Source organism: Periplaneta americana, chromosome 5 (assembly GCF_040183065.1).
Source record: "Periplaneta americana isolate PAMFEO1 chromosome 5, P.americana_PAMFEO1_priV1, whole genome shotgun sequence".
NCBI lineage: Eukaryota > Metazoa > Arthropoda > Insecta > Blattodea > Blattidae > Periplaneta > Periplaneta americana.
The window spans coordinates 63,631,995-63,659,941 of record NC_091121.1 but is presented as its reverse complement, the minus strand read 5'-3'; the positions used below and the strand labels follow the sequence as shown (position 1 = coordinate 63,659,941).

At 33.7% G+C, this 27,947-nt stretch overlaps 1 protein-coding gene across 2 annotated transcripts in view; it reads right to left on the bottom strand.

Annotated features, from left to right (window-relative positions):
* LOC138699772 (anillin-like) overlaps positions 1-25,723 on the bottom strand; it is a 34,910-nt gene extending 9,187 nt beyond the window's left edge. For both annotated transcript variants that reach the window (XM_069825900.1, XM_069825901.1), the window contains exons 1-6: positions 25,639-25,723; positions 12,623-13,231; positions 10,857-11,057; positions 10,666-10,767; positions 10,211-10,331; positions 4,384-4,527 (exon numbers count right to left, since the gene is read on the bottom strand). In XM_069825900.1, coding sequence (XP_069682001.1) covers positions 4,384-4,527; positions 10,211-10,331; positions 10,666-10,767; positions 10,857-11,057; positions 12,623-13,231; positions 25,639-25,656 — 1,195 coding nt within the window. In that variant the 5' untranslated portion in view covers positions 25,657-25,723. The remainder of the gene's footprint in view (positions 1-4,383; positions 4,528-10,210; positions 10,332-10,665; positions 10,768-10,856; positions 11,058-12,622; positions 13,232-25,638) is intronic.
* Between the last annotated feature and the right edge of the window lie 2,224 nt (positions 25,724-27,947).

Here is a 27,947-nt window from a genome sequence, read left to right as displayed (position 1 = left end):
CTAAATACAATTATAAAAGTAAGAACTGTAGCCTATATTGAATAATCATTAAATTTAACTGTATATTGAACTAATTTACCAAGTATTCTTATCAATTAAGTGAATTTGATAAGATTTAGTCAAATTACAATAACAAACCAAAATAGAGTTACCGATATAAATTTAACAGTAATTTGTTATCATCAACATAATTACCATCAGCATCATCAGTTATAATCTTCATAGTCGCCATTATCATCATTATTACCAGTATGTTATTTGACCCACTTGACTATTACTATTTCATCTGTTTGAGAATAAACCATCTTATTTATCAATTGCACCAGATGTCTTTTGCATGTGGTTTATAAGAAATTCTATATTTTGCCGTTCTAAGTTGGCATCCTATGTAAAAGTTATTGCCACATCTGCTATGTCATCAATTTCTCAATAATTATTTTCAATGTCGGAAACTTAGGTTTAAGTCTACTTACAGCTAATGTCTTTGTCGTTATTACCATTGGACCAATCTTACAGAAAGATACCCAATTGTCAAAGAAAGTATAAATTCAATCTTTATCTATGCTATTACTTTACCAAGCATTCGGGAAGTAACCCTTCAATCTTTGTGGTGATGGCAAATGAGTGGTGCTATTTAAAACATTTTCAACATGAATTTAGTATCCATTTTGCAGTTAAAATCCACCAGTTAGCATTCTGTGGAAGATAAGTTGAAAATTAAAACCATAGGACAACTCACTCCACTTCTAAACACGGAGCAGACTATAAAAAATACCATGGGACAAGAGAGTCTTTCGGCATTAGCAGTGCTTTCAGTAGAAAAATACTATCATGATCATTTCCAATTTCAACCAGAAAGTTATTGGTAAGTTTGCATGTAACAAAGAACGTAAGATGGACTTCCTTTTCAAGTAGGACTAAATGTTTTCAAGGGAAGATTATGCACAATATTATTTTGTATTTTAATTGCTCATGTGACTCTAATAACAATTAATCCTGTATAAATTTATGTTTCATTCATTGTAAAAAAGGAATACCCTTCCTCATAATATATTGTTACTACTCATTTCTTTCTGTCGGAGTTATATCTATTTTGTATGGTTTGAAAGTTTTAAAAAATTTATAGATATAAGTTAACTGCAACAACTTATAAATTATACCACGAATCGCAACTAATATAAAGGGTGATTCAGGAAGAAAGGGCCATACGTTGAGGGATAATGTTACAGACGATTCTGAAGCAAAACATTATAGAAATACACGTATGTCTTATTCTCAATGGTTTCCAAGAAACATCTACTGTCAACTGAGGTGATATTGGCCCAAATTTTTAACATTCTAAATGTAAACTTTTGTAATCAATGTGTTTATTAATTTATTTTAATGAAACGTTTTAGGAGGAGTTCTGTATGCAGTAATAGTGGCTCCTGAAGCATTGCAAACTTGCTGCTTTATGTTTTCCAGAGTTCAAATTTTTTTTAATAATGGGCCAATGTTACCTTGGCATGGGGTAACTTTACCTCAACTTTCCAACGTGCATAGTACACTGTATTTAGGTCATCTTGGGTCACTGTAACCTCAAAAGTGGTGTTCATTTATCCAACTGATATGATAAAATTCACTGAAATGATACTCACATGACAATTTAATTAAGAACAGTGCATACTTTATTAGGAAAACACACAAATTGAAGGTCATAATTGAAATGATGTATTTTATATTATATTATTATATTCATTGATAATCTCGTCGTCAAAGATTGCACGATCCTTTCCAATATTGCTGCATAATCTGACAGTAAAGTTAGGATTCGTTTTAGAAAAAGTTTTCCCACTTGTGACGAGGCATATTATTCTTTAAATTAGTCATTGTGCGTCCTGTTTTATCAAGATAGCTATTTATCATCATTCATAAATGTTGCTTGCCCATTGGAAATTCAAATTCTGCCACGTTTTCCAGATCTTTTGTAAATACATTCTCTTCTTCACTTGTGAATATTTTGGCCAGAATGGTCTTGCATTAAGGTTGCCTTTTGAGTTATTTTTTGTGGTGCTATGCAGTTGCTTCCCTCTGTGTTTTCACACCATTCCTCACGTCATCTAAGCATTGTTTAGTTTCTCCTCTAAATAATTTGCATATGCCCATATTTCTGGCAGATCTACAGTATATGTGACAATCTTCCTTATTTTTTCAAAACATAATCAATACAGCAAATAATATATTAAATTCCAAATTAAATTACTTTGCCAATCATATTTACCAACTTTCTAGGTACATGCCAAATTTTTACTGCTGAAAATACCGTTTCACTATATTGTAAATTTTATTACTGAACAACAATGTAGTTTATTATCTCAACAATAATTATCACTCTCTACAATTTAATTCCACTCCCGTCAACAATGGGATTTGCTCTCCACACAGTAACACAGCGTTCGTTATTGCACTCCACAAACGACAATGACAATTTACTTGGACTATTACAAACAACAATGAACTGTTAATCTTAACTAATATTCACAAAGCACTATTTACAACACAGAACTGTCAGTTCTCAGTTCACAGCTCGTTTGTCTTGGCTAGTTCTTATAGCTCAGTCACACGCGTTCACAGAATCTCGAACCCCAGACCTCCAGAGACGATCCGCTGCACTTCGAACTCAGGTCCCCCAACTGCGGTCCACTGCACTCGAACTCCGGGCTTCAGACTCCACAGTTACGGACACAACTCAAGTCGCGATCTGATCTCGAAGCTGGCTTCACTGCTACACAAGACTGTCTGGCTTGCTCTCCACTGACTTTAACAACACTGGCTTACTGACGGGCTGAATGACTCGCGTTCACTTGCGCGTTGTATTTATAACTAAGCCATAGTTTCTCGAGAGTTCGCGGTCGGTCGACAGATGCCTAGAAGATAACGGATATCCAGACTTCTCTGGATCTTTCTCCTCAGTCACCAGCTGCTTTACTTTCCCCTCTCTGCCACGGAACAGCGTGTCGCAACCTCCTCTCTCCTCTCCACGCCGCGCGCCGCCCCCCAGTGCTCCGTGGAGCCCGTGTCGACTCACGCGCGACCTGCTCTCTTGCGGGACGCTGGTCGTGAGTTCGAATCTCACGTCGCTGTCACAATATAAAAGTTTTCACAATATTTTTCACACTACCAAACAGTTGATTCAGTTGAAATAGTGCTGCTGCCTACAGGTAAGTTCTGAAAGTACTTGGTTTAACTGTTTTGCTGGCTCAAGAGGCCATTTACACAGCACAACTGATACTACTTAGATACACCACATTTTGTGGGAGATACAAAAATTCAAATATATATTCTCTATTGGGCTAAAGTTACACTTAATGGGCCAATGTTACCTCTGTTGAAGGTACTTGGAAAAATAACAGACATGAGTCTGCTTTTCTTCCACCGCATAATTGCTCACATTGATGCAGATGCAACCAAAACAGTATTAGGATGTTCTATTGTCTTTGTCGTATGTTGGGCACTTGCATGTGGCATTAAGAAATGAAGGAACGAGTCTTGCCATTACGGCTCGGTGACTTAGAGTCCATGCCAGAAAGGTTGTTTACAAATTAAGTGTACATTCTGTGTAGTGAAGTTACAATGCCACGAATCAGAGTATTGTAGAATGGTGTATATCTACGATTCTTGTAATAGTACCGGTAATTTTAGAACTGCTGTTCGAGAATACTGTTCATTTTTCATATGATTCCACTTTCTGACTCCTGTTATTCGCCTCACGAACTTAATCTCACTAGCTCTCATTTTGATTTCATCATACTGTCCTAAGGTCGTTTGAGAGAGTTTCATCTCACCCTAAAAAAATCCACTCTTTATCTTAATAAAATATGTCATCATTAATAAGACACTTTACAAAATAATCACTGTTAATAAATCATCAAGATTAACTTTTGAAAGTTCCCATATTTATTAATGCTTACATGAATGTACAGTAGTGGCAAAAAATACCGGACCGACTCTTGTAGCTGATTTCAGAGTCTTGTTCACACCAGAGCACGATAGACTGGTATAAGACTTTCGTGGTTCGAATCCTGTCTGGGAAGGAAGCTTTTTTTTGTTCCTTTTTCAAATTTATTCCCAATACTTTTCGATTGCTGGTAAAATTCATGTTCTGGGAATAATAAGTTAATTAAGTAGAAAATATCGCTGCAGTCGAAAAGTATTGGGAATAAATTTGAATAAGGAACAAAAAAAAAAGTTTCCTTCTGAGGCAGGATTCGAACCACGAAAATCTTAGTTACCAGTCTATCGTGCTCTGGAGTGAACAAGACTCTGAAATCAGCTACAAGGGTCGGTCTGGTTTTTTTTGCCACTATTTTACTTATATGTGGAGATAAGATTGATTGTGAATACCTGAATTGACGATATCTAAACAATTTCTCTTCAGAGAAAACAAAATGTTGCTGATGACGACAGATCCTTTCTCATAAGCATTACAATCCACTTTCCTGTTCTGCACGCGTTCCATCTCTTCAAGAGCAGCCCGACATCTGTGGCCTATGCAGGAAGTCAAGAATACGTTCATAATTTTTAGTCTAATTATTATCACTACCACCATCACCATGATTCACAATTAAACACTTAAATACAATAAAGGTCACGTGACATTACAACACTGCTTAAGCATGAGACATTTAGATTTTACAGTGCGAGACATATCTTCAGTTTCTTTGGGCTCTCGTGCCTTTTCAACATCAGCTAGGAAATAGTTGTTCTCGGACAATCTTTACAGCTTAATCCCTAGCCTTAGAATTCTTCCTTACAGTTAGTGAAGAGAACAAATGAACACTTTCATTTATAACGGAAAGCAGGGTGATGTCTTAGTTTTCATTGAGTTTTTAACTTTTACATTTCGTATCTTTGAAATAGCTGTCGAACAGCGCATTTTTCTCTTAAAGTTTATCTTTTAAGAACGAAATCACGTGAAACATGCATTCCCAAGTTTCAGAGACGTTATTCTGAGTGTACTGTGTCGTCAAAATCGTGTGTTATATAAAATGAGAAAATAACTTCGGACCATCAAATAAAAGGCATACTCATACCATGTAACTGAAGAAAAAAAGCTCTATACAATACATATTTTCAGTAGAACGACGTCATTCTCCTGTTCCGAGTGTGCGTAAGTTTTATTCATGGGGTAATTTCAAACAAAAAGTGTTCTGAAATCATCTGCACACTTTGTAAGGGTTAAAACCGGCGGAGATAAGAAGAATGGTCCACAATATATATATATATATATATATATATATATATCGGCCTGGTTTGCACAGTTGGTATAGCGCTAGCCTTCTGTGCCCGAAGTTGTGGGTTCGATCCTGGGCCAGGTCGATGTCATTTAAGTGTGCTTAAATGCGACAGGCTCATGTCAGTAGATTTACTGGCATGTAAAAGAATTCCTGCGGGACAAAATTCCTGTACACCGGCAACACTGATATAACCTCAGCAGTTGCGAGCATCGTTAAATAAAACATAACATTTATATATATATATATATATATATATATATGAAGGAACTCCAAAAAAGTTCTAAAAACTGCTTTAAGGTGAAGATGAGTGAAATATTTTGCTTTTATTTTGCTATTTTATCTGGTTCACGCAAAAAAAAAAAAAAAAAAAAAAAAGATTCAGCAAACAATCGTCAACAACATTTGTCAAAAAAGCTAGGCTGCAGCCAAGTATTAGAAAGTTTCAACTTTGTCTCGCAAGCCAGGGATTAAACTGCAAAAAAGGCCCAAAAACAGTCTTACCCTAGCCATTGTTGAAAAGATATAAGAGTCCGAAGAAATGAAAAAACTTTGCATTCCTAAAATCATGCTATGTCACACTATGTACAAAGTGTCTGCGGAAGAATGGTGGCCACTTTGAAGATACTGTAGCTTCCAAAAATAAAATTGCATTTCATATAGCTTAAAGGAGCAGTTCGCGATAAAATTAAGTTGGGTTTAATCAAACAAGTTTTTTAATCTAAGTACAATGTAATTTGCCGCATGTCAATGCGAGGCTTGGTTCTTGAGTTACTGACTCCGCACAAATACTTATGACGTCATAGCCACTGAACTGGTGTGATTGCGTAGTAGACCGAGAACATCGGCGAGTGCAGCGCAGCGCTTTGTATTTAGAATAAATAATCTTCTCTCGCCATAGTAAACGTGAACAGAATTTCGGACTTTGTTATGATTGTGTGAAGTCATGTTTTGCTTTTCATTTAATCATAAAACCAGCACATACCAATGTTGTGGTTTTATGTATACGTATTTTCTTTTATATGAACGATTTTGAACTACAGTAGACTAAACAGAAGAAATTGTATCGTAATACAGTTTAAAATGCCGTGGTATTGTGATTTTTCGTGTTCAGAGGGAACAACAAAAACAGAACATGAAGAAGGGGTATCATTTCATGTATTTCCGAACAGAGAAAAGTTACTGCAAAGATTTTAAACATGGGTGAAGAAAATCAACAGAAAAGGTTTTGCACTATCGAAAACTACTGTTGTGTGTTCCAGTCATTTCCGTGCAACTGATTTTGAAGAATCGTCTTTACTAAAAAGACGTTTAATGAAAGACAATAGAATTCCTATGAAAATGAAGAAAGCTTCTGTCCCTTTCCTATTTTTGAAAGGAGAATCTCCCCAAGACAGTTCTGATCTACGCGCTCCTCTGCTTATAAATGAAAGAAGGTCGTCGAAGAAGCAATAGCAAGTTACAGTGATGCACCTATAGCTGAAAATATTGACGTGTGTGCAGTTCTCGATGAGGCTGAAAATTCACAGGAACCTAATATAAACAAAGTTGTGCAGTGTGACATGGGTGCGAGACGCTAAGAAATGTGTGTGGTGAATCAGATGTGGGGGAGCAGAAACTGACTTAGAGACATATTTTCAAATAGAAGAAGAAACTTCAAATTCTAATTCATCAGGTTCCGAGGACGCTGCACATGAAACAGAAAGTAAATAGGGAGTCAAAAAGTGTGTGTGTGTGTGTGTGTGTGTGTGTGTGTTTTTTTTTTTTTTTTTTGTATTCTGGTCAGCGTTACAAATTTTGTTTTTCTTCTGTAATATTTGTCATTCCTCTTTTACAAATATTTGGTAGAAATAATAGGACTATTGCTGAAAGTTAATGCAGTGTGCCAGAACGCCCGTAATTGGGAGTGGAAGTCGGAACAGAGGTGAAACATAGCAGTGAGTTCTGCGTTATACTTGTGCGATATAAGATACAAATTGTTTGAAAAATTTTCAAAAACTTTACAATTATGTTTCATCGGCAAGACAACATTTTATAAAATAATTTCGAAATTCGTAGAACCAACAGTAGATGTAGTTATTTTCAGATTCATGAACAACTTATCAATTCCCTAAAAGATAAAAACGTGCGAATCGCAGTGATGGCCAATTTGACTCACCTAGTTGCAGTGCAAAATATGTGACTTACAGTGTAATGGACCTCGATTCAGATAAGATTATAGACTTCGTAGTTCTGCAAAGAGGTCTAATTGTAGGCGAAACAGCATGCGAAAAAGTTCTAGATCGCTTAAAAGAAAAAAAATGAACATTACCCTCTTTCTATCGAACCGCCATAGAGGAATTAGGCCAAATATGAATGGATGGGCTATCAATTTGACATTTGGCACATGGCAAAAAGCTTAAATCCGCCGCACAAATGTGGAAAGAGAGCATCATAAATCACCTATTTGGTCTTGTGCTACATGTGAAGGTGATTCTGACGACTTGGAAGACAGATTCATTTCTGTATTAAATCATGTTTGTAATATACACGAATGGGGAGAAACAGAGACATACCGTAATAAAAAATGTGCACACATTCACCCATACAATAGTAAGAGGGAATGGATCGAACCTGGATCCAGCGATTACAATGCTCTGCCCTTTTAAAAGACCTAAATCAGACTAATCAATTTTGTCACACCAGCAAATTTGAATCATACCATAATGAGAGATTGCTTTACACTCCTAAGAGAAAAGACCTTCCATATGGTGGAATGGTAACAAGAACTATGATTGCAAAATGGACCATAATTACGTGAAAAGAGATGTAACTGGCTCCAGACTCCAGTACTCTAAAGTCACTAAACGATGGGTGGAAGACAAAACATACAGCTGGAAGAAAAATGCGTGGAGAGAAGATACTATACAGAAAAATGTCTTTGAAGTAGTTCTGGTTATCAACTGCCGCAATTCGATAATTCACATGTTTTAGAGGTTCCCCCAAACATAGCTTCCTGCCTAAACCGTGTGACTCAACAACTATGACGCAATAAAATAATATAAACCATGTACTAATTTATTGTTGACGTGAGATAAACACGTATTTGCAGTCCATTCATAACGAATATTTCACGTCTCACATACATTCACTCACTCAGCGAAGGCGTTGACTTAGGTTATAATGGATCGACATATTAAACCTTTTCAGTTTGAACCTTTACCAGACCCAAGTTGTTCTAATCACTATGAGTACGAAATTCAAAATGGGTAATTTATTATTATTATTATTATTATCATTATTATTATTATTATTATTATTCCAGTATATGCACGTGATGGGTCCTAAGTGTGTTAATAATAACTGACTGTAACGTATGAATATATATTTACTCGTTCTATGCTGTATGTCAAACGGAACTACAACGCAGTCTTACGAAGCAATCAGTGGTTATGACGTCAGAGCTTGCAGTAAGACCTTTAATATTTCGCAAACTAAAAGGCGTAGAGCGCTGCGACAAATGCCGTTAATCCAAGGATTACTTTGGTAAACATCCTATAATATAATCGAAATATGGAATTTTATCGTGGACTGCTCCTTTAAGCAGCATATGTATCAATTAGTAAATAAATACCTATTCTTAAACATAAAATTGGCCTATAATGTACTGGTATTGTATGCTACTCTTATTCCTTTACATACAAGCCAATGCTAACTTACTGAATTAAACAAAAATAATAATGTTTTTCTCAGAGTAAATATTACACATATTTTAAATTATATTTACCTGTGTGTGAGAGTTGTGTGTAAACAGGACTTACTGAAACTATATATATATATATATACACATCATAACATTTAACATTGCAATATTAATTAAAATAACTGATTGTTCACGCTTCCGTGAGTTACAGAAGACCTTTGGCTAATCTCCAATGACAAAATGATTAATGCAGATTGATGATAAATTTTGCCAGAAGCCCTCTCCGAGAGGAATACGATATATTTAAGTGTATCAGATATACGAAACAGATCTCCCAGGTTTACTTTCCTTACAAAAGAAGTAAAGGGTTTCTATCATCCTTTAAAATTCACTCTTCTCCATCTGAATTAAACCTCTAAATTATGCACCTTTGTAAAAGCAAGCATGATAACCATAAGATCTCCAATGACAACAATACTGTAATAAATATTAGGGCCCCTTCAGACGAGGCCACTTTAGAAGTGCCACTAGTGGCTCATTAGTAGCACTTTGAATTCGAGTTAGTGGCACTGCGAACGAGCGTTAATGGTGCTGCAAATGCACTGTTTGAAGCAATGCTTAAAACACTCAGATTTATGTACAGAATTTTTCAGTTTTCCAGTGAACATGGACATAGAGGGAGATATAATTCAGACAACTTTGCTCATATGGAGAACGAATAAACGTAAAAATAGAAGCGACTGGGTCCATCCATTGGTTTTGGAAAGACAGAATCGAGGACTATTTCACACTTTATTTGATGATTTATTTGTCTATGATTTACATCAGGACTGTAAAACTATTTTTTTTTTATGTTTAAGAAATCATTTCAAGAGCTTCTAGCAGGAATTACTAATAAAATTCGAAAGAAATACACCATAGGCTGTATACTGTCATGGAGGCGTAATGAATTGGTAGCCTATCAGTAGTGGCCACGTCTGAAACCTACAAACCTGCCATCACCAGCAGCAAAGGCAACCACTCAGACAGTCTGCAGGGCCACTATTCTGTGGCTGTGGCTGCGTCTGAAGCCCTCATTTATATCCACTATTCACAAGCGGCAGTGCTTCTGAAAGTGGCCTTGTATGAAGGAGTTCTTAGTAGGTATAGTTTTATTAACGTATCTATTGCAGATAACTCCTTTTTTATATTAAATTGATACTGTAACAGTACTAATTTTTAATTATATGAACATATGTACACAATGTTAACTTACTAGCAAGCAAAAGCCCACGCTCTGCTTCTACGTGTTCTATGGATGCATAGAATTCTCGCGTGTTCTTGCAAATGCCTAATGCCTTGCTACATTGTGCCATCAGAACCTTCTGCGAGTATACCTGAAGCACAGAAAGTTAGTAATTCAGTTAATTAATTAAAACACGCAAATGTATTGCGTATCTGCGTATAAAATATAATTTGCAACGCATTTAATGGAAAGGGAAAAGTCATTAAGTAAGTATACTTTGAATAGCAGGGATCTCAGGATAGATTCTTTTAGAAATTACTGCTAGAATTCGGCAAATGGTAAGAAGAATATATTATATCCATGACTAGACTTGAAAAGAGTCCAGATTGAGGATCATCCCATCGGGAATACCCATGCAACAGTCCCTGCTACTCAACTCTTTTCATTTGGCTAGATAGCTTTAATCGTAGCTGAAAGCTTCTTACCTCCTGAACCAGCAGTTCCTTGTATTTCCGTTCTCTCTCTTCTTTTGGTGTACTGAGTACAGTTGGTTCCTTCATTATCATGGGTAAGACAGGTCTCAATTTCTGTAATAAATACGTCAAAATAAGGAAGAGAAGAAAGTCTGAGATGAAAGTAAAATACACAAAAGAATGTAAGCAACTCCATGCCGTACCTGCCTGGCTAGGTGTGTTGCAGTGCGATATTTCTTGAGTGTGATATATGGTGAGTCACTATCATCTCCATCAGTCTCAGAGGAAAGTGGCAATGACTTATGATGGAATAATTCTGGTTCACTTCTTGCAACTGTCAGTAATTCTTCTCCAATTGCTTCTCTCAGGAAAGATTCCACATTGTATGATGCTTCACTGCTTAGCTGCAAAATAAACATTTAACGAAAAAATTAATGAAAATGATGTACAGAGTAAGTTTAGATCATGAAGAGAATTATTACATACTTACACAAATGTTTCACAGTTACAAACCTGTTAGAAAAAGGACTCAAGCCTATTAACTTAATTAAAAATTCTGTGACTTCAAAATGTATAAATTTACAATTTTATAATTTCAGTTCATTTTGTTACAACATTTTATTCGAAAACAATATAGGCCTAACTGATTAGTAGGCCTAACCCGAGATGTAATATGGTACCTTATTTAGTTAACAAGGATTGTAACAGTGGTGATGGTAAAATGAATATAATGCTGTATTAATCTGTATCAATGGACATTCTGAATTCCGTATCTCTCTTAAGTACTAGTCCTACTACAGTATTTTAAACATAAGCATGGCTCTAAACAATCATTAAAATAAAAGGTAATGTCGCATATTCCTCTATTCCTGCGAAGTGAGCGGAGCATTCGACTTAATTTTATAGGACTGTGTTTTAATTAAGGTACCGTATCTCTTGTTAGGATAGTTGTACGAATGGGCAAATGAATAAAAATAAATACTGATCTAATACAGTAAATGAAAATAATATATTCAGGAAACCATTGAGAGTGTTGAGCTTATGCAATGTAGTCCAGCTATTTCTAATTTCTAAGAGACTGTGAAACATGTTCTTCTAGGACTATAAAGCTCTTGAGAATTAAGGATGAAAAACCTTTGAGACCTGTTCATCTGAAAAAGTTGAAGGTATATAGGTTTTATAATTTAGTATAAAAGAGACAGAGCTGACAGTTCTGGCTCTACCAATGGTGCAACATGTCCATTTCCACTAGGCAGCAAGCATTAAAGATGGAAAAATAGGAAAAGTGGAGTAAACTATATGAAACTGAAAATACAGCAATACGGAAATAAATTAAAAAATAAAAACAAAAACAAATTTTCACTTAATCCTTTCGTGTCAGAATCAGACTTTTGATTGTCATAGGCTCTAACATATTGAGTTGACCATTGATCCGGTATTTAAAAAAAATACACATTTATAAAAGCTACCGGTACTAAATAAAAGTAACACATTATACCTATAGGTAATATAGAAGACAGATTACATGCAACATTTCAGAATGAATTAATTTTCATTTTTGTATGATGTGACAACTATTGTTCTACGTGCCACGCAACTTCAAGAGATCCTTTTGTAACAGAAAATTTACAGTCATTTTCCAATTTGTGAAAATTCAAGAAAGTTGATTTTGAGCAATGTTACAGTGATGTTTTATTTTGCTTTTCTTGTTGTACAGAAATACAGTGCTCCAAGAATGATTAAATGATACATTTTATTGCTATAATTATTAGACTTTAATTTTGAAAAAATAATTATGTCCAATAAAAGGAAAAATAGTAGGCACAGAGTATCACAAACTGAAACTGGAAAAGAATGCGATATCCAATACCAGTAACAAAAGAGGTCTTTGAACAAATTCCTAGATTATTATAGGCCTACAGTCCTGACCATTTGTAGTTCAGAACATTATATTAAGAGACTGACTTACCTCTGTTAATTGTTCTTCTGGATGTACTTCGCAGATTTCATCTGCTAGCAACAGCTCTTCAGCTTTCTTCAGAACTAGTTTATTGTCTACTTCAACATTACAGTCTTCTTCACAAGTATTAAAAATTCGTTGTTTTTCCAGAGGTTGAGGCGTAGTAACAGTACATGGTGAAATACAATCATTTAAATCGTAGTCGTCATCTAAGTAAGATCTATGTACATCGATTTTCACTTCAATATAATTCTTTTCCAATAATGCATCCGTTGCTGATTTCTTTCTTTGCTGACTGACTGACTCAGTAACGTAGCAAACTTCTGATTCTACACTCTTACTGTTCTTATCAGCATTCCCATTGATAGATTTATGTTCTTGCAGATCTAGTGAGCATAAAGATGGTGTGTGAACCGGGCTGATTTCACAAGAGTCTATTTGATCTTCATTTTCATTACTCTGCTCTCTTGAATTGCCTGACTGTCTTGTATCACTACATTCGTTTTCGAAATCAATGTTAATGGCTTTTAAAATTTGTGATGTTCTTCTCATTAGTGCAGCTCGATTCTCTGAACTTCTCTGCTTCTCTTTCCAAGAAGCTGCTCTTTTCAGCATTCGCTAAAACACATAACATAAAGAACTTCACCATTTAGGATAAGTCCATAAGAATAGCATATAGGTACTAATATATTACAATCAATGTGCGCACTGATATTGCAGATATACTGGTATGAAAACCCTAGGAAAAAACTCTACATTATGACCAAAGCTAGTAGCAATGAATGAAATAAAGTAATTTTTCTCTTATATTTCAAATAATCAGGGATCGTATTTTTATGACGAAAGAAATCTTAAATTTCGGTATAAAAATTTGCTCAATTTCGCATAAACAACAATTTGGTGTTATTTTCTAGTTAAAAATGAAACTTTTTTACTCTCGTCGTGCAAAATACATTGCTGCATTTACCACAAAGGCGAGGTCTTCATTATCAAGAGAATCTTGTACATTTTAACAATACCAGTACTTGCAGTTTTTTTATCGGGACTTACATGTCGTGCAGAGAAATTTGTGTAACAGTCTCTTGTTCTTTGTGCCACTAGTAAAAACTAATAGACATCACAAAACAATCACGCTATTTCTACTTTATATTTGAAAATAAAGTTATTCGAAATCCGTTCATTCATTTCATTCATTCATTCATTCATTCATTCATTCATTTATTTATTTTATTCCATAGATCTTACATGAGCAATGAAGCTTTAAGATGTGGAACAAGTCAACATTTTACAATATTACAATTACAATTTTTACAAATTTTTATAGTTTTACAATTTAGTAATTTTCTACAATTTTTACAATTTTGTGCAATTTTTTACATTTTTTTTTTTACATTTTGGCGAGATGTAGTGAGATGAGATGAGGTCCGAGGATTCGCCAAAATATTACCCGGCATTTGCCTTTTGGTGGGGGAAACCTCGGAAAAACCCAACCAGGTAATCAAATCAAAGGGGGGTAATCAAATCAAAGGGGTTGATGCCAAGGACTCGCCATAGACCATCTGGCTTCAGTCCCACGGCTGGGGAAAACCTCGGAAGAAACCAAAGACCAAAGGGGGATCCAACCAAAGCCCAAACGCAGCTCCGGATCAGCAGCCCAGCGAGTCTGCCGACTGAGCTACATCGATGGCTCTACTAAAAGTATACAATACATAGCCAATCAGATTATTAAATTTACAAATGCAAACGATCATTCATAAGTTGAGCTACATGTATAATACAAAACAAGTTAATTAAATTTAAGGCATAAACAATTCAACCAGTTGTGATATACAGAAATTGATAATACATATCATGCAAACAACTTCAAATTACAAACACAGACAATTTATCAGTAGAGCTATATAGATTACTATTCAATTTAAAGCATATACAATTCATCGGCCAAAACTATACAAATATATACAATACAAAGTAGCATACTTTCATTAAGCTATACAAATTTGTGCAATTAATATCAAGTAGATTAATTCAATTTATAATCATAAACAATTCATCAGTTGAGCTATACATATTACCATTCAATTTACAGTAGGTCTATATACAATTCATCAGTAGAGCTACACAGACTAGTAATCATTTTAAGAACATATACAATTCATCAGCCAAACTATACAATCAAATTAGTTCAATTTACAAACTTATTTTCGTTAAGCTATACAATTCATATGAAGTAGATTAATTCAATTTATAAGCTTAAACAATTCATCAGTTGACCTATACAGTATACTATTCAATTTACAGTACATACAATTCATCAGTTATGCTAAACAAAAAAATACAATACATAGTAAACAGATTAAGTCAATATAAAAACATATTTTAGTTGAGCTATATAAAATTGTACATGTCATTTAAGTAGAATAATTCAATTCACAAGCATAAACAATTCATCAATTGTGTAGAAGGTATGAGTATGTAGAAATTTGGTTAATTCTTTTCTGAACCTTTTCTCGTGGTTCTTCAAATCTTTAAGATAATTAGGCAGTGCGTTGAAGACTGTTATACATGAATAGCGAACTCCTTTTTTAAAACAGCTTAGACTAACAGAGGGTAGATGAAGATCTGATTTATGTCTTGTATTAAAATGATGAATGTCTTGATTAGTACTGAATTTATCTTGGTTCTTAATATACAGCATCATTAGGGAAAGAATGTATTCACAAGGTAAAGTCAAGATTTCTAAGTTTCGGAAAATATTTTTATATGAGGTCCTTTTATGCACACCGGCCATTATTCTTATAGCTTTCTTTTGTAAAACAAAAACGTGTTTAGCTTCAGACGAGTTACCCCAGAATATTAATCCATATTTCATTACAGAGTGAAAATATGCAAAGTATGACATTTTAAGTAAGTTTATATCACCAATAGTAGATAAGGATCTTAATGCATAACAGGCAGAGCTCAATTTACGAGTAATACATTCTATATGCGTTTTCCAATTCAAGTGATTATCCAATTCTAAACCAAGAAACTTTGTACTTATAGATTCTTTGAGATGAGTTCCATTTAATCGAATACTGTAGGAAACCTGAGCACTATTGTGTGTACTAAATTTGACTGCACTGGTTTTATCAACATTAAGTGCTAGTTTATTTGCATGGAACCATTCATTCATTAGATTCAGCACTGTATTAGAAGTGTTTATAAAATGATCGTATTGTTTGCTTGAAATAATTACACTTGTATCATCTGCAAATAAAATTACATGGGATGAATTGTTTATGGTCAAGGCTAAATCATTAATATAAACTAGAAACAACAATGGACCTAAAATTGATCCCTGTGGAACACCATGTTTAATATTTCTAAATTCTGAATAAGTAACTTTATGACTATTTGGTACATTTATTTCTACTTTTTGTTTTCTATTTGATAAATACATGTAAACCAACCCAACATCTCATCTTTAATACCATAAAACTCAATTTTTTTACTAATATACTATGGTCTACACAATCAAATGCTTTAGCCAAGTCACAAAAAATCCCACCTACATGTAGTTTCGAATTTAATGAATTTAGTATTTCATCCACCGAACTAAAAGCAGCATTCTCTGTCGATTTTTGTTTTCTAAATCCAAACTGTTCTAAAACTAATATATTGTTGGACTCCAGGTAATGATATAATCTATTATACGTAACTTTCTCAAACACTTTTGAAAATGTTGTTAATAATGATATGGGTCTATAATTAGCAATAGTACATTTATCTCCCTTTTTGTATATTGGTTTTACTATTGAATATTTGAGTTTTTCTGAAAAAATACCACATTGCATTGACAAATTGCATAGATAGCTTAACGGAGGGGATAATATTTCAGAACAAGCTTTCAGAACTTTACTTTGAATTTCATCATATCCAGAGGAATATTTTGTTTTTAGTTGTTTTATCACATGCATGATTTCTGCTGCGGTAGTGGGAATAAATTTGAGACCTAAAAACTCAGTGTTTAAATGCATCAGTTAGGTAACCAAGTGCAGCATCTTCTGCACAATCTTGAATGTTTAAGTTCTGAATAATATTTATATAGAAGTCGTTACTCACTACATCTCGCCAAAATGTAAAAAAATTGTACAACATTGTAAAAATTGTAGAAAATTACTAAATTGTAAAACTATAAAAATTTGTAAAAATTGTAATTGTAATATTGTAAAATGTTGACATGTTCCACATCTTAAAGCTTCATTGCTTATGTAAGATCTATGGAATAAAATAAATGAATGAATGAATGAATAAATGAATGAATGAATGAATGAATGAATGAATGAATGAATGAATGAATGAATAAAATGATTTGCAATTGATTTTGGGTTATCTATTTTACTATCATTGATTTTAATGCAAGTAATATTTTCACTCTTTGAATATCGATTAGTTTCATTTTTAATAATATCCCAAATAGTTTTAATCTTATTATCTGAATTTTGTATTTTTTCATTCAGATACATTTTCTTTGCATCTTTTATAACTTTTGTCAAAGTTTTACAGTAATTCTTGTAGTAATTATGAACATGAGGATCATCACTATTCCTACTCATTAAATATAGATTCCTTTTTCTAGCACATGATATTTTAATTCCCTGTTTTTACTTTTACATTTTTTCACCACCTTGACTGGAAAACATTCATTGAAATAATTCGTAAATGTAGTGAAAAATGCATTAAATTTAGTATTAATATCAATGGTATCGGTACTATATACATTTTCCCAAGATTAATTTTGTAGACATGTATTTAAATGATGAAGAGATTCAGCATTTATAATCCTTTTTTTATTTTTAGATTAACACTTTGGAATTTTTCACTCATATTGAAAACACTTAGAATTTGTGCATCGTGATCAGACAGGCCATTGACAAATGGTACTGTTGAATAGGAATTCAATCTACTTTTATCTATAAATATATTATCAATGGCAGTACTACTTCCAGCTTGTGTTCTGATTGGAAAACATACTGTGTGACTAAGATTATAAGTTTCAAGACGTGAGTTTAATTTTCTTTTACGTGAGCTTTCTGATAGATAATCTATGTTTATGTCACCACAGATTACAAATTCGGTATGTGGTTTATAAAGTCTTTTCAATAATGAATGTAAGTTAGTTGTAAATTTCTTATAATGTCCCATTGGCGCCCTATAAACACATAAGATAATTAAATTTGATATCTCATAACCAATTTGTATTCCACAGATTTCAATATCTTGTTCAAGACAAAAATCAGATATATCAATTTTACTAAATAATAGATCCTCTCTGATAAAAATACAGGCACCCCCTTTTTGGAAGACATGTCTACAGAAATGAGAACCTAATACATATCCATGTAAAGACAGTTGTAGTATTTGCTGTTGCTTCATATGATGTTCAGTTATACATAATATCTGAGGTTTATGATTTTGAGTTGCTAAAGAAGTGATCAATTCATCAGTTTTTTGTTTTAATCCCCTAATATTTTGATGAAAAATAGTGAAGTTACTGTGTTCATTACCAGAAACATCAAAGCATTTACAATTTAGTTGAACTTGTTTCAAACATCTTACTGGTGGGAGGTTTAACCTAAAAAAGGAGAAGCCCTAGCATTAACTAACACAGGAATATTACAACTCTGCTTTTTAACATGGCTGCCTCTGATGCTATTAGCAATAAGAACCGAAAGGTGCTCCTTGCCTCTACCATTCAGATGCAGGCCATGTGACGTATATTCATACCTTCTTATAGGGCTTACATCTATCAAACCAATGTGTGATGCCCCAGGTCTCATCAGAGCCCGCTCAAGCCGCATATTCACACTCCGCACCCTCCTGTGAAGATACGGCTTGTCGTACCTGCTGAAAAGACTGAGAAATCCCACATTGGTATGGCTGCTCATCTCAATTATGTTGTTGACATCTTTCTCAATAGAATAGTTACAATCGTTATCAATACTATTACCTGGCCCACCCACTATAACTACATGATCCCTCTTAGAAAAATCTGAACTCAATTTCATCATATCCTCAACAACATTCTTCAGAGGAGCATTAGGCTTACATACACTAGATACTTCAAACTCATCGCCCAGTTTCGACTTCAAAATTGAGGAAATACTCTTGCATGGCTGCTTCCTAAAATCAATACTTTACTCCTACAATCATTAACCTTATCTGTTTTCTGACTTACCTTTACTAATGTCGATACTGGGTCTGAGTTCTCCTGATCAACATTCATTGCTTGAAGAGCACTGAATTTGTTGGTCAGTTTGATTGATGCAGCATCATCCGCAGAGAAACGTCTACTCCTAGATTTGGAATTCTTTGGTTTCATCCAAGTGTGAGATCTCCCTTTATTCGAAACACTAATGCTATCCTTCAAAGCTCTCAATTTATTAATTTCACACTTTGCCTCATCTAATTCCAATTCTAGGGCTCTCATTCTCTCCAGTTGATCGCGCATCTTTCTATCATATATACAATCACTACATTCCCAACTACCATTGTCAACAAAATTATCAGGATCTATATCTATACATTTCCAATGAAAACAGAAATTACAATTATTACATATTAGATTCAAAATTGAGTACTCAAATAGGGTTTGAATGTTAAATTCAAATTTTTGTACATAAATATCAGTCTGTGGTCACTTTAAATTGAAATTTTGTAAAAAAAAAAAAAAAAAAAAAAAAAAAAAATCTGAATCTCTCTTGAAAAACACGAACTTCGTTCCAAAAACAAAAATTTCGCAAGTTTAAACTTTTTATACTTTGGCCTGGAAAGGCTTCAAAGATAAAATGTTTGCTTTTATCAGCTGAAAACCCATCTGTGGTTTGCGAAAACTAGGTACCTAGCTATTTCTAATCATAAGTTGCCTACGGAATGTATATAATAGGCCTATATAAGCACTATATACACAGTAAAACCTCAATAAGACGTGCCTTCTTATTACGCTATCCCATGTAATACACTTTTTTTGTCTGGTCCCTGCACATTTCATATATAACGCCTTTATAAAATACCCGTTTGTTGCGCTCAAGTCCTGCATAATACGCTGATTTTGTGGAATATTTTCGATGTAATTTTCAGCAATGTAGATCCTTTACCTGCGCATTTAATCCTTCATACTTCATACCTTAGTATATCCCATCCTCTTGTTACGCTCTTATTCGACTCCATACCTGCGCAGTTAAAGCCTACATACAGTTACAATACCCCACCCTCTTGCTAACCCTCTCTCTCAAACAGCATTCCTCACTCGGCCGTAATAAAATTCTGGTAATTTTTCCTGGCAGTTTGTTATCCTTTAGTGTATTGAAGTGTCTATGAATGGATTACAATGAGTGTTAAACAAAAAGCGCTTTCTGGGTCGAAAAAATTGGAAATCTTACGAAAGTATGATGAGAACAGTACTCTTACTCAGAAACAACTCTCTGATTCATTAGGAATCCCATCATCGACATTAAGAACGATAATAAAAAAAATCACGACTCAATCAATGCAGCTGCGATGTCAGGAGGATGTAATCGCAGGAAACTGAAGTGTGGTAAATATGAGGACTTGGAGTACACGCACACGGCAAACAACTATAAATGGCTTCTTTTTTTTTTTTTCGAAAGAATTAAGTACAGTACATATTGTAAATGTCTTTAACGTACAGTACAGTAGTTACATAATGGATTAATACTGTATTACCTTTCATGAGAATGTATTTCAATAAAGAAAAATGCTAATAGATACTGTATATAAGTCAAAATGAGTATACCTGCCTAATACGCGGTCCCGGTTAATACGCAGTTTACACCCAGTCCCTTGAACAGCGTCTTATGGGGTTTTACCATACTGTATATGCTAATGCCGAAAACTTTGTTATTTATATTATTTTTATTAATATATCTATCTATAATAACTTTCGAAGGGAGAACCTTAAATAATATTTCTTTATAATTAAGTGTTTAAAATAATATCATAGTATTTATTACAACAAACATACAGATAGCTGAAGTACCTTTTGAAATTACACAGAATTTTTGTTCTCACACACAAGACACGTTATCGATTGACACTGATCTTTGCCTGTAGACTACTGATTTTCACAAGAGCAAAATGAAATTTTTCAACAATGTTTACTAGTGCAATAAAAAATTTCACACGTAATAGAAATTGCTTTCATGTGTCTTGATTATGCCAAATTTTCTAAATCTGTCACTCATCACAACCATTACAATCACCAAAATATTGTAAACATCACCTCTGTCTGTAGCTAGATCAGAAGTAGAAATCTGAAATTTAGTATATTTTTTAACGTGTGAAAATTTGCTATCCGATATTTTTTTTTCTTTCAGGTTGTTCCAGATTCTTTTGAATTTTTTCGATTATGTAACTTTTTTTTTCTGAAAATGTGCTTGATCAGACATCCATAAGTAGCTGTGGTTGTAGCTGTTGCATAATTTGAATTTTATACTGGTGCAAATGTATATCATTGTGCAAAATCTTACGTACACTACTCTGAGAAATCCGAGTGCCATTGAATAGTGCTTAGTCCCATGATGTGGATACATTCTTATGCAAGTCGATTTTTTATATTTTGTTTCGTTTCAAAAATATTTGAGATCACAAAATTAGATGGAACATCCTGTATATATTAGTTTTAGGTAGGCATATATTTTCTCTATGATTTTAATGTTGTAGAGTACTGTGATTGTAATCATGTTATGCGTCATCCTTCCAGAAATGAACTCGAATATATTAGTATGGATGCTCAGGATTTAATACGTTATCCTTCTTGCTCCCTAGATGATGATTATGATGATGGATAATAATAATAATCATCATCTAAATGCATATTCAAGGCCTGACGAGATCTGACGTGGTGATGGTAGTAAAACAAGTACATCTAGGTGACTAGCCAGGCAATCATGGCCAGTAACAAATATAAAAATGCGAGTAACAACAACCCATTTTCTTTAACTCGGGAATAATTTTAGGGTTGTTGGTATCATTTTCTGTTTTTAATTTTCATTCTCATTCAATATTTCCGTAGAATATATGTTGCCCTTTCTAAACAAAATATTACCAAATGTACACACACACACACACAGAAGAACTATATTGAGCAAGCAAATATATTAAAAACAGAAATTTGATTCACACAGAAAAAGAAAAATCAAAAATGGATTTAACACACTGGTACAATGTATTAGAAAAAAAATTCCAGAGTCTGTAACAAATCACAACATACAATCAGAATTTAAGAAAACAGAAGAGATTAATAGTAATGAAGAAATCCACATAAAATACAAAATAAGTCTATACATGCATATATGGTTGAGTCTGAAAATACCGGAAAGAATATGAAAAGGAAGTACTGTAAAGTGTAAATATTATAATGCAAATGACTAAGATACATTTTTATGGAGAAACTGAAGCTACAAAAAGTAGGGGAGGGTCGGGTAAGTTGGCGACATTAAGCTTTCTTGTTTTTTTGCTTACTTTTAATTTATCCCTAAGCAGTGTATTTATTATATGGTTACTTGATTTATTGTTTTTAAAAATGAATTGTTAAAAATTTCTTAAAACTGAAAAATTGTCAGTTTTACCTCTTTTTCTCCATGCCTCTCTCTTTCGTCAACTTACCCACCCATGCGGGTAAGATGACTTCAAATTGCGGGTAAGATGACGAAATAATATTTTTATATAAGAATGAAATGAAATTTTACTGAAGCCTACTTAATTATCACAAAATCACAAATAAGACTTTTCCTTTGCTACCCTCTTATCCAAGCCTGTACATTGGGCATGTGCCCACTATTGGCCTAGTAAGCATTAATACTATAGTTCTGTCTTGCCAAACTCTTCACAAATGATGCACTCTCTTTCTTCTGCATAGTCGGAATCACTGTCTGCATATTCTATTTCAATTGAACAGTTAGAAGAGCAGCCGGAACATTGTTCAGTTAATTTTTTTTCAGATCTTCTGAGCTAAATGATAGTTTACGTTTAGCTCTTGGGTGCACCATCAAGATATGTTGCCTGCATTCTTACCATCGGGTAAATGAAAAAGGGAGGTATAAACTGTCACACTTAACATAACAAGCAATGCTAACATTCGTTCCTCTCTCAGCAGAGGACATTTTTATAACTCTTCTATTGCCAGTAGGGCTCAGTACTGACGGTGTCTTTGTGGAAACAGTCGAACATCCCGTGTCATCAGCATTGTGTATCTGATGAGATTTAAATTTTATTTCGATCGTATTTCTCTATATAAATTGAAAAATTAATCTACATTCACTTTATTAAATGCAGCCAGTCGAGCAGCCGACATATCTTCTGGTTTGCGAAAAGAAAACTTGAACTTTTCATGAAATCCTGAATAAAATCTTTTGCCTGTTTCTTCTCCTTATTGAATCTGTGTGGTATATTCTTGATTCAGCATAGTCGTATACAAGTCGAGCAAAATCAGATCACCTTAGACCGAAAGCTCTTTTATCCACTTCAATAACATATTCTAACGATTCTTGTAATTGGTCATCTTTAAATGTGTTTTTATATCTGCCTGCTTTTTGCAGTAGATCCCGAAACTGTATCAGAGGTAACCACAAGAATGTTTAAATAACAAATAATTAATAAAATTCAAATATATAGCGAAGCATACCCTACTTACATCTTCTGCATAATTTTTCACACAGTGACGTAAAGTAGCTTCAAGTACATTAAATTTCTTGGCGGTAGCTTAACAGGGGCTTAATTTCTTACTTCCTGCATTGTTTTCTTCATTGATTTTTTGCTCCATCTTTTCCGCCCTGTCTTTCGAACAAACACTTTCCCCATGTTTATACTCTGCAATTCGAATTATATTATGGTATTACAAAATAAGAAAGGAACTAGGTATAGAAACTTAAAAAATAGGGTGGCGAGTAAGATGACGAAATCGTCATTTTACCCCCTGCATCATTCGTCATCTTAACCGAAGACGCCATATTTTAGTTGACATTAAATGTATACGAGAGTTCATAAAATATTTTAAATTAATCTTCATTAGGAAATCATTAAACGTATGTATTTAGAAGGAAATAAATTGAGTTAAGTTAAAAGTTCAATGATACTTACATGAAACTTATTTTAGAACTCTGAAAAATAGTAGCGAAATGAGTTTCTGCTTGCAAGCTTCTGTTCTCATCGAAACCAGATGGTCAAACAGGTTCCGTTCAATAGCAATGCCTTCAGAGGCACTGTAAGGAAGTAACACTACGGAAAAAGTGGTACTATCTGTGAAAACTTCGGAAAAATTAAGTATCCGTCATCTTAACCTCTTCGTCAACTTACCCGACTCTCCCCTAATCATTCAACTACTTTACAGGTAAATTTAAAAATGAATTCATTCCCTCATATTGCTGAGTGCCAATATAAGCAACAAGAAAATTGAAACATGAAGTACACGAATTGTAAAAATTCGTAAATGATTAAAGACAGAATAAATCAATCTTGTCCACACCTGTGGAGTAATGGCTAGCGTGTCTGTCCGCGAAACCAAGTCACCCAGTTCGATTCCCAGTCAGGGTAAGTTACCTGGTTGAAGTTTTTTCCGGGGTTTTCCCTCAACCCAATATAGCAAATGCTTGGAAACTTTTGGTGCTGGACCCGGACTCATTTCACCGGCATTATCACCATCTCATTCAGATGCTAAATAACCTAAGATGATGATAAAGCGTCGTAAAATAACCTATTAAAAAAAATAAATCAATCTTACTGCATTAGGTTACATGGCGCAGATTCCTTGTGCAGAAAAGTACTAAAATACATGTAAAGACAATTACCGGTATTTGAATCGGTAGAAAGATTCAAAAAGAGAAAATTCGAAAGCATTATAAAGAAGCCACAGACCTCTTAAAAAGGAAATAGCAAAAAAGCAGGATATAATATAGAAATTATCAAAAAAGTATGTCGAAAAAATATATAACTAATTTCCACAAAACAGAAATCCAGGTATCTTCTAACTGTACTCTACAATATGTCAAGGCAGTCACAATGGATAGATCGCATATGAGTATGTGCCTCACTCTAATATCCAGAAACAATGGAATTCAGAGGGAGGGGAGAAGTAAAAACAATAAATTCCAATCAAAGGAAGGCCACTCGAAAGATTGATGGACCAGAGAAAATCGGAAGAGGCAACTACAGTCTAACGCAGAGTCAGAAGAAGAAGAATAAATTATGTCTATACAGCGCAGACTGATATCCATTTAAAATGTATTATACATCTTGATAACATCACATTTATGAAGCAATATAAGTATTCATGGAACATAAAAGCCAGCTATACTGATCAGTATAAAAAAGGTTCTGTTACTACAAGATCATAATTCATCCCTTAGCAATACTTATTACATTATGCAAAGGATTACTGAAGAAGATCAAATCGAGTAACTTCCTCAGTCTCCTTCCTCCCTTCCCCATAAAGTTATGTAGCAATTTCGTTAGTTTATGCCACTTTAAGACTGAAGTCTGTTCTTTCACATACCTTATAGGAACAATGAATACAATGATTTAACAAACAGAATCATTAAACTTGTTTGCATGCATGTAGATTTCATTATTTTAATGGACTTTTTTTTCCTTTAAGCACCTTACTGCATGCATGTTTCGTAAGTCTCATATGCTAGGTTAATTGAGCTTTATATATTTATTTACTCCCCGAAAAACATTTAAAATAAATTATGCTGAAACTGCTTATCAAAATTAACGACATTGTATCTCAAAACAGTGACAACTTCTATTTGCACAACAAATAGGCGCAATAAAAATAAAGAGATCATCACATGTCCATACTCTCAAAAACTTCGAAATTTCCACTATTATTAGCAATTCTTTTTTTTTTCGTTTACAACTTTCATACATTTAAATTATCAAAAGTAATTTATTACCAAACACGAAATAATCTCATTACTGTACTTGTGTAAACAATTTACAGCACTAAACATACATTACACTACCTGAGTAAATGTGTCCATGTCCTCTGATGACTCAAAACTGAATTAAGTCAGCAAATATCTGACCTTTACCCCTTGGTATTGCAAATTCACTGGCCTGCCACCACACAGCACATTATAGCAGCACTGAAGCATACTAAATAAAAGTGGGGGTGAAAAATGCCCCACTGGTTACATCAGTGTATTAACATTTTAATTAAAAAAAAAAAATCAGAAAATAATTTTAGGTAATAAAACAAAAGCAAGAAAGAATAATAATAATAATAATAATAATAATTATTATTATTATTATTATTAATATTTATTCATACTTACCTAAGATGAAGAATATTTCTTGTGACAATTTTGTGAGTAATTTTTCACGCAAAAAACATCAAGTTCAAATATGGATATACACGTACCATTTTCAACCAACAGTTCTTTCTCCTGAAAAGATGTGAAATGAAGTAAGGCTGTTAACTTCATGTATTTATACATGAACTGTAGTAAGGCACATAGTGCCATATAGAGGAAAGAGATATAGGCCTGCATGAACGAAATTTTGTTATTAATAAAGAATATTTAGAAGCGTCATTCAAGTTACAATTAACAAGTACCCTTCAGTTTTATAAAAACCCCGATACTCTTCTTTTATAAACATTTATGAAACTGTATTCCTCACCTGACATAATTAGGAACATTAAATCCAGACATTTGAGATGGGCAGGGCATGTAGCACTTATGGGCGAATCCAGAAATGCATATACAGTGTTAGTCGGAAGGCGGAAGAGAAAAAGACCTTTGGGGAGATGAGACGTAGATGGGAAAATATTAAAATGGATTTGAGGGAGGTGGGATACATGATAGAGACTGGATTAATCTTGCTCAGGATAGGGACCCATGGCGGGCTTATGTGAGGGTGGCAATGAACCTCTGGGTTCCTTAAAAGCCAGTTAAGTAAAATATAAATTAGTATATATTTAAAAAAAAAAGTGTAGACAGGGAAATACGCGAAATGAAATTTCAACAACTCTTTATTATATGTGTACAACACAAATAATGACAAAACCATTTATGAGGTTTGGACAAATCATGGGGAAGAGGAAAGGGTAAGGGGAGGAAAACAAAAAACAGAGCTGCACAAGAGGAAAAAAATTCTTGGACAAATTCATGGATCTACTGTATATTCGACTGAAATCCATTGTCTGAAGCATGAGAACAAATAAGTTACAAAACCTGTACATAGTTGTGGGCATAGTACACAGTTTTAAAAATAAGATATTAAAATGTGTTGGAGTTGTAGTAAGAAGGAATCTGAGTGGAAAGACAGCATTTGAGATAGCTGAACGTCAAGAATTATCTACAAAATATGAACAGAGATTATATCAAAAGATACCTTGACATACCAAAGTTTTCTGAAAGCCATCCTGTCAAAAAATTTTACTACATTTAATAAGACGTATGCTTTATTTACAAGAGTACGTAGGTAAAGAAAAGGATGTATGAAAAACATCACATGAGGAATACAGAAGATTCTAGAAGTATAAACAATAGTAAACTCTTTTACAAAATAGTTAAATTATCATGTAGTCTGTATGGATCCAATCCACTACTTGTAACAAACTTGTAGTCTACAGTTAGGATATATTCTCACTTACCTTATTACAAATTAAATCCAGGTTAAAAAAGATAGTAATCTCAACCACCAATCAGCTGTGGGGCAGGAGGAAGTAAATTTTGAAGAAATAACTTAATTAATAACAAAATAAACTGACTATCGATAAGCTTGTAGAAAGAGTAAATATCTTGAAAGTGAAAAACAATCCAGTAGAGTAGCAGCTTGTAGAACCACGCATATTTAGTTTAAATAAGGATCGTGCTCTAGATTCTGCAGCTGATTGGCAGTAAAATTTAAAAAATATATTATAAGAAATCTATCTATAAGAGATGTGACATTTCAGAAGAAACAAATCATTTCATTTCCAAATATAATACACATATATGTGACAATTTAACAGGTGTAATACTTTATATCATTTTTATTGCACAATACAAATAATGAATAAATATGAGGTATTATGAATTAGATGCAAAACTCAGGAAAGGAACTAAACTCCACAACGAAAAAAAAAAAGAAAATATCTCATTCATTCACGACACACGAAATGGAGCCTACATAAAACATTAAAATTGCAACCATCTTCGAACTTCATATTAATCTAGTTACAACTCGTACTAAGAAGAACCACAACCTAGAGTAAGGTTACAAGGTTTTTTTCACAATTTCTAGGGACAGCTATCGACATATTACAAAAATAATTTTAACATTTCTG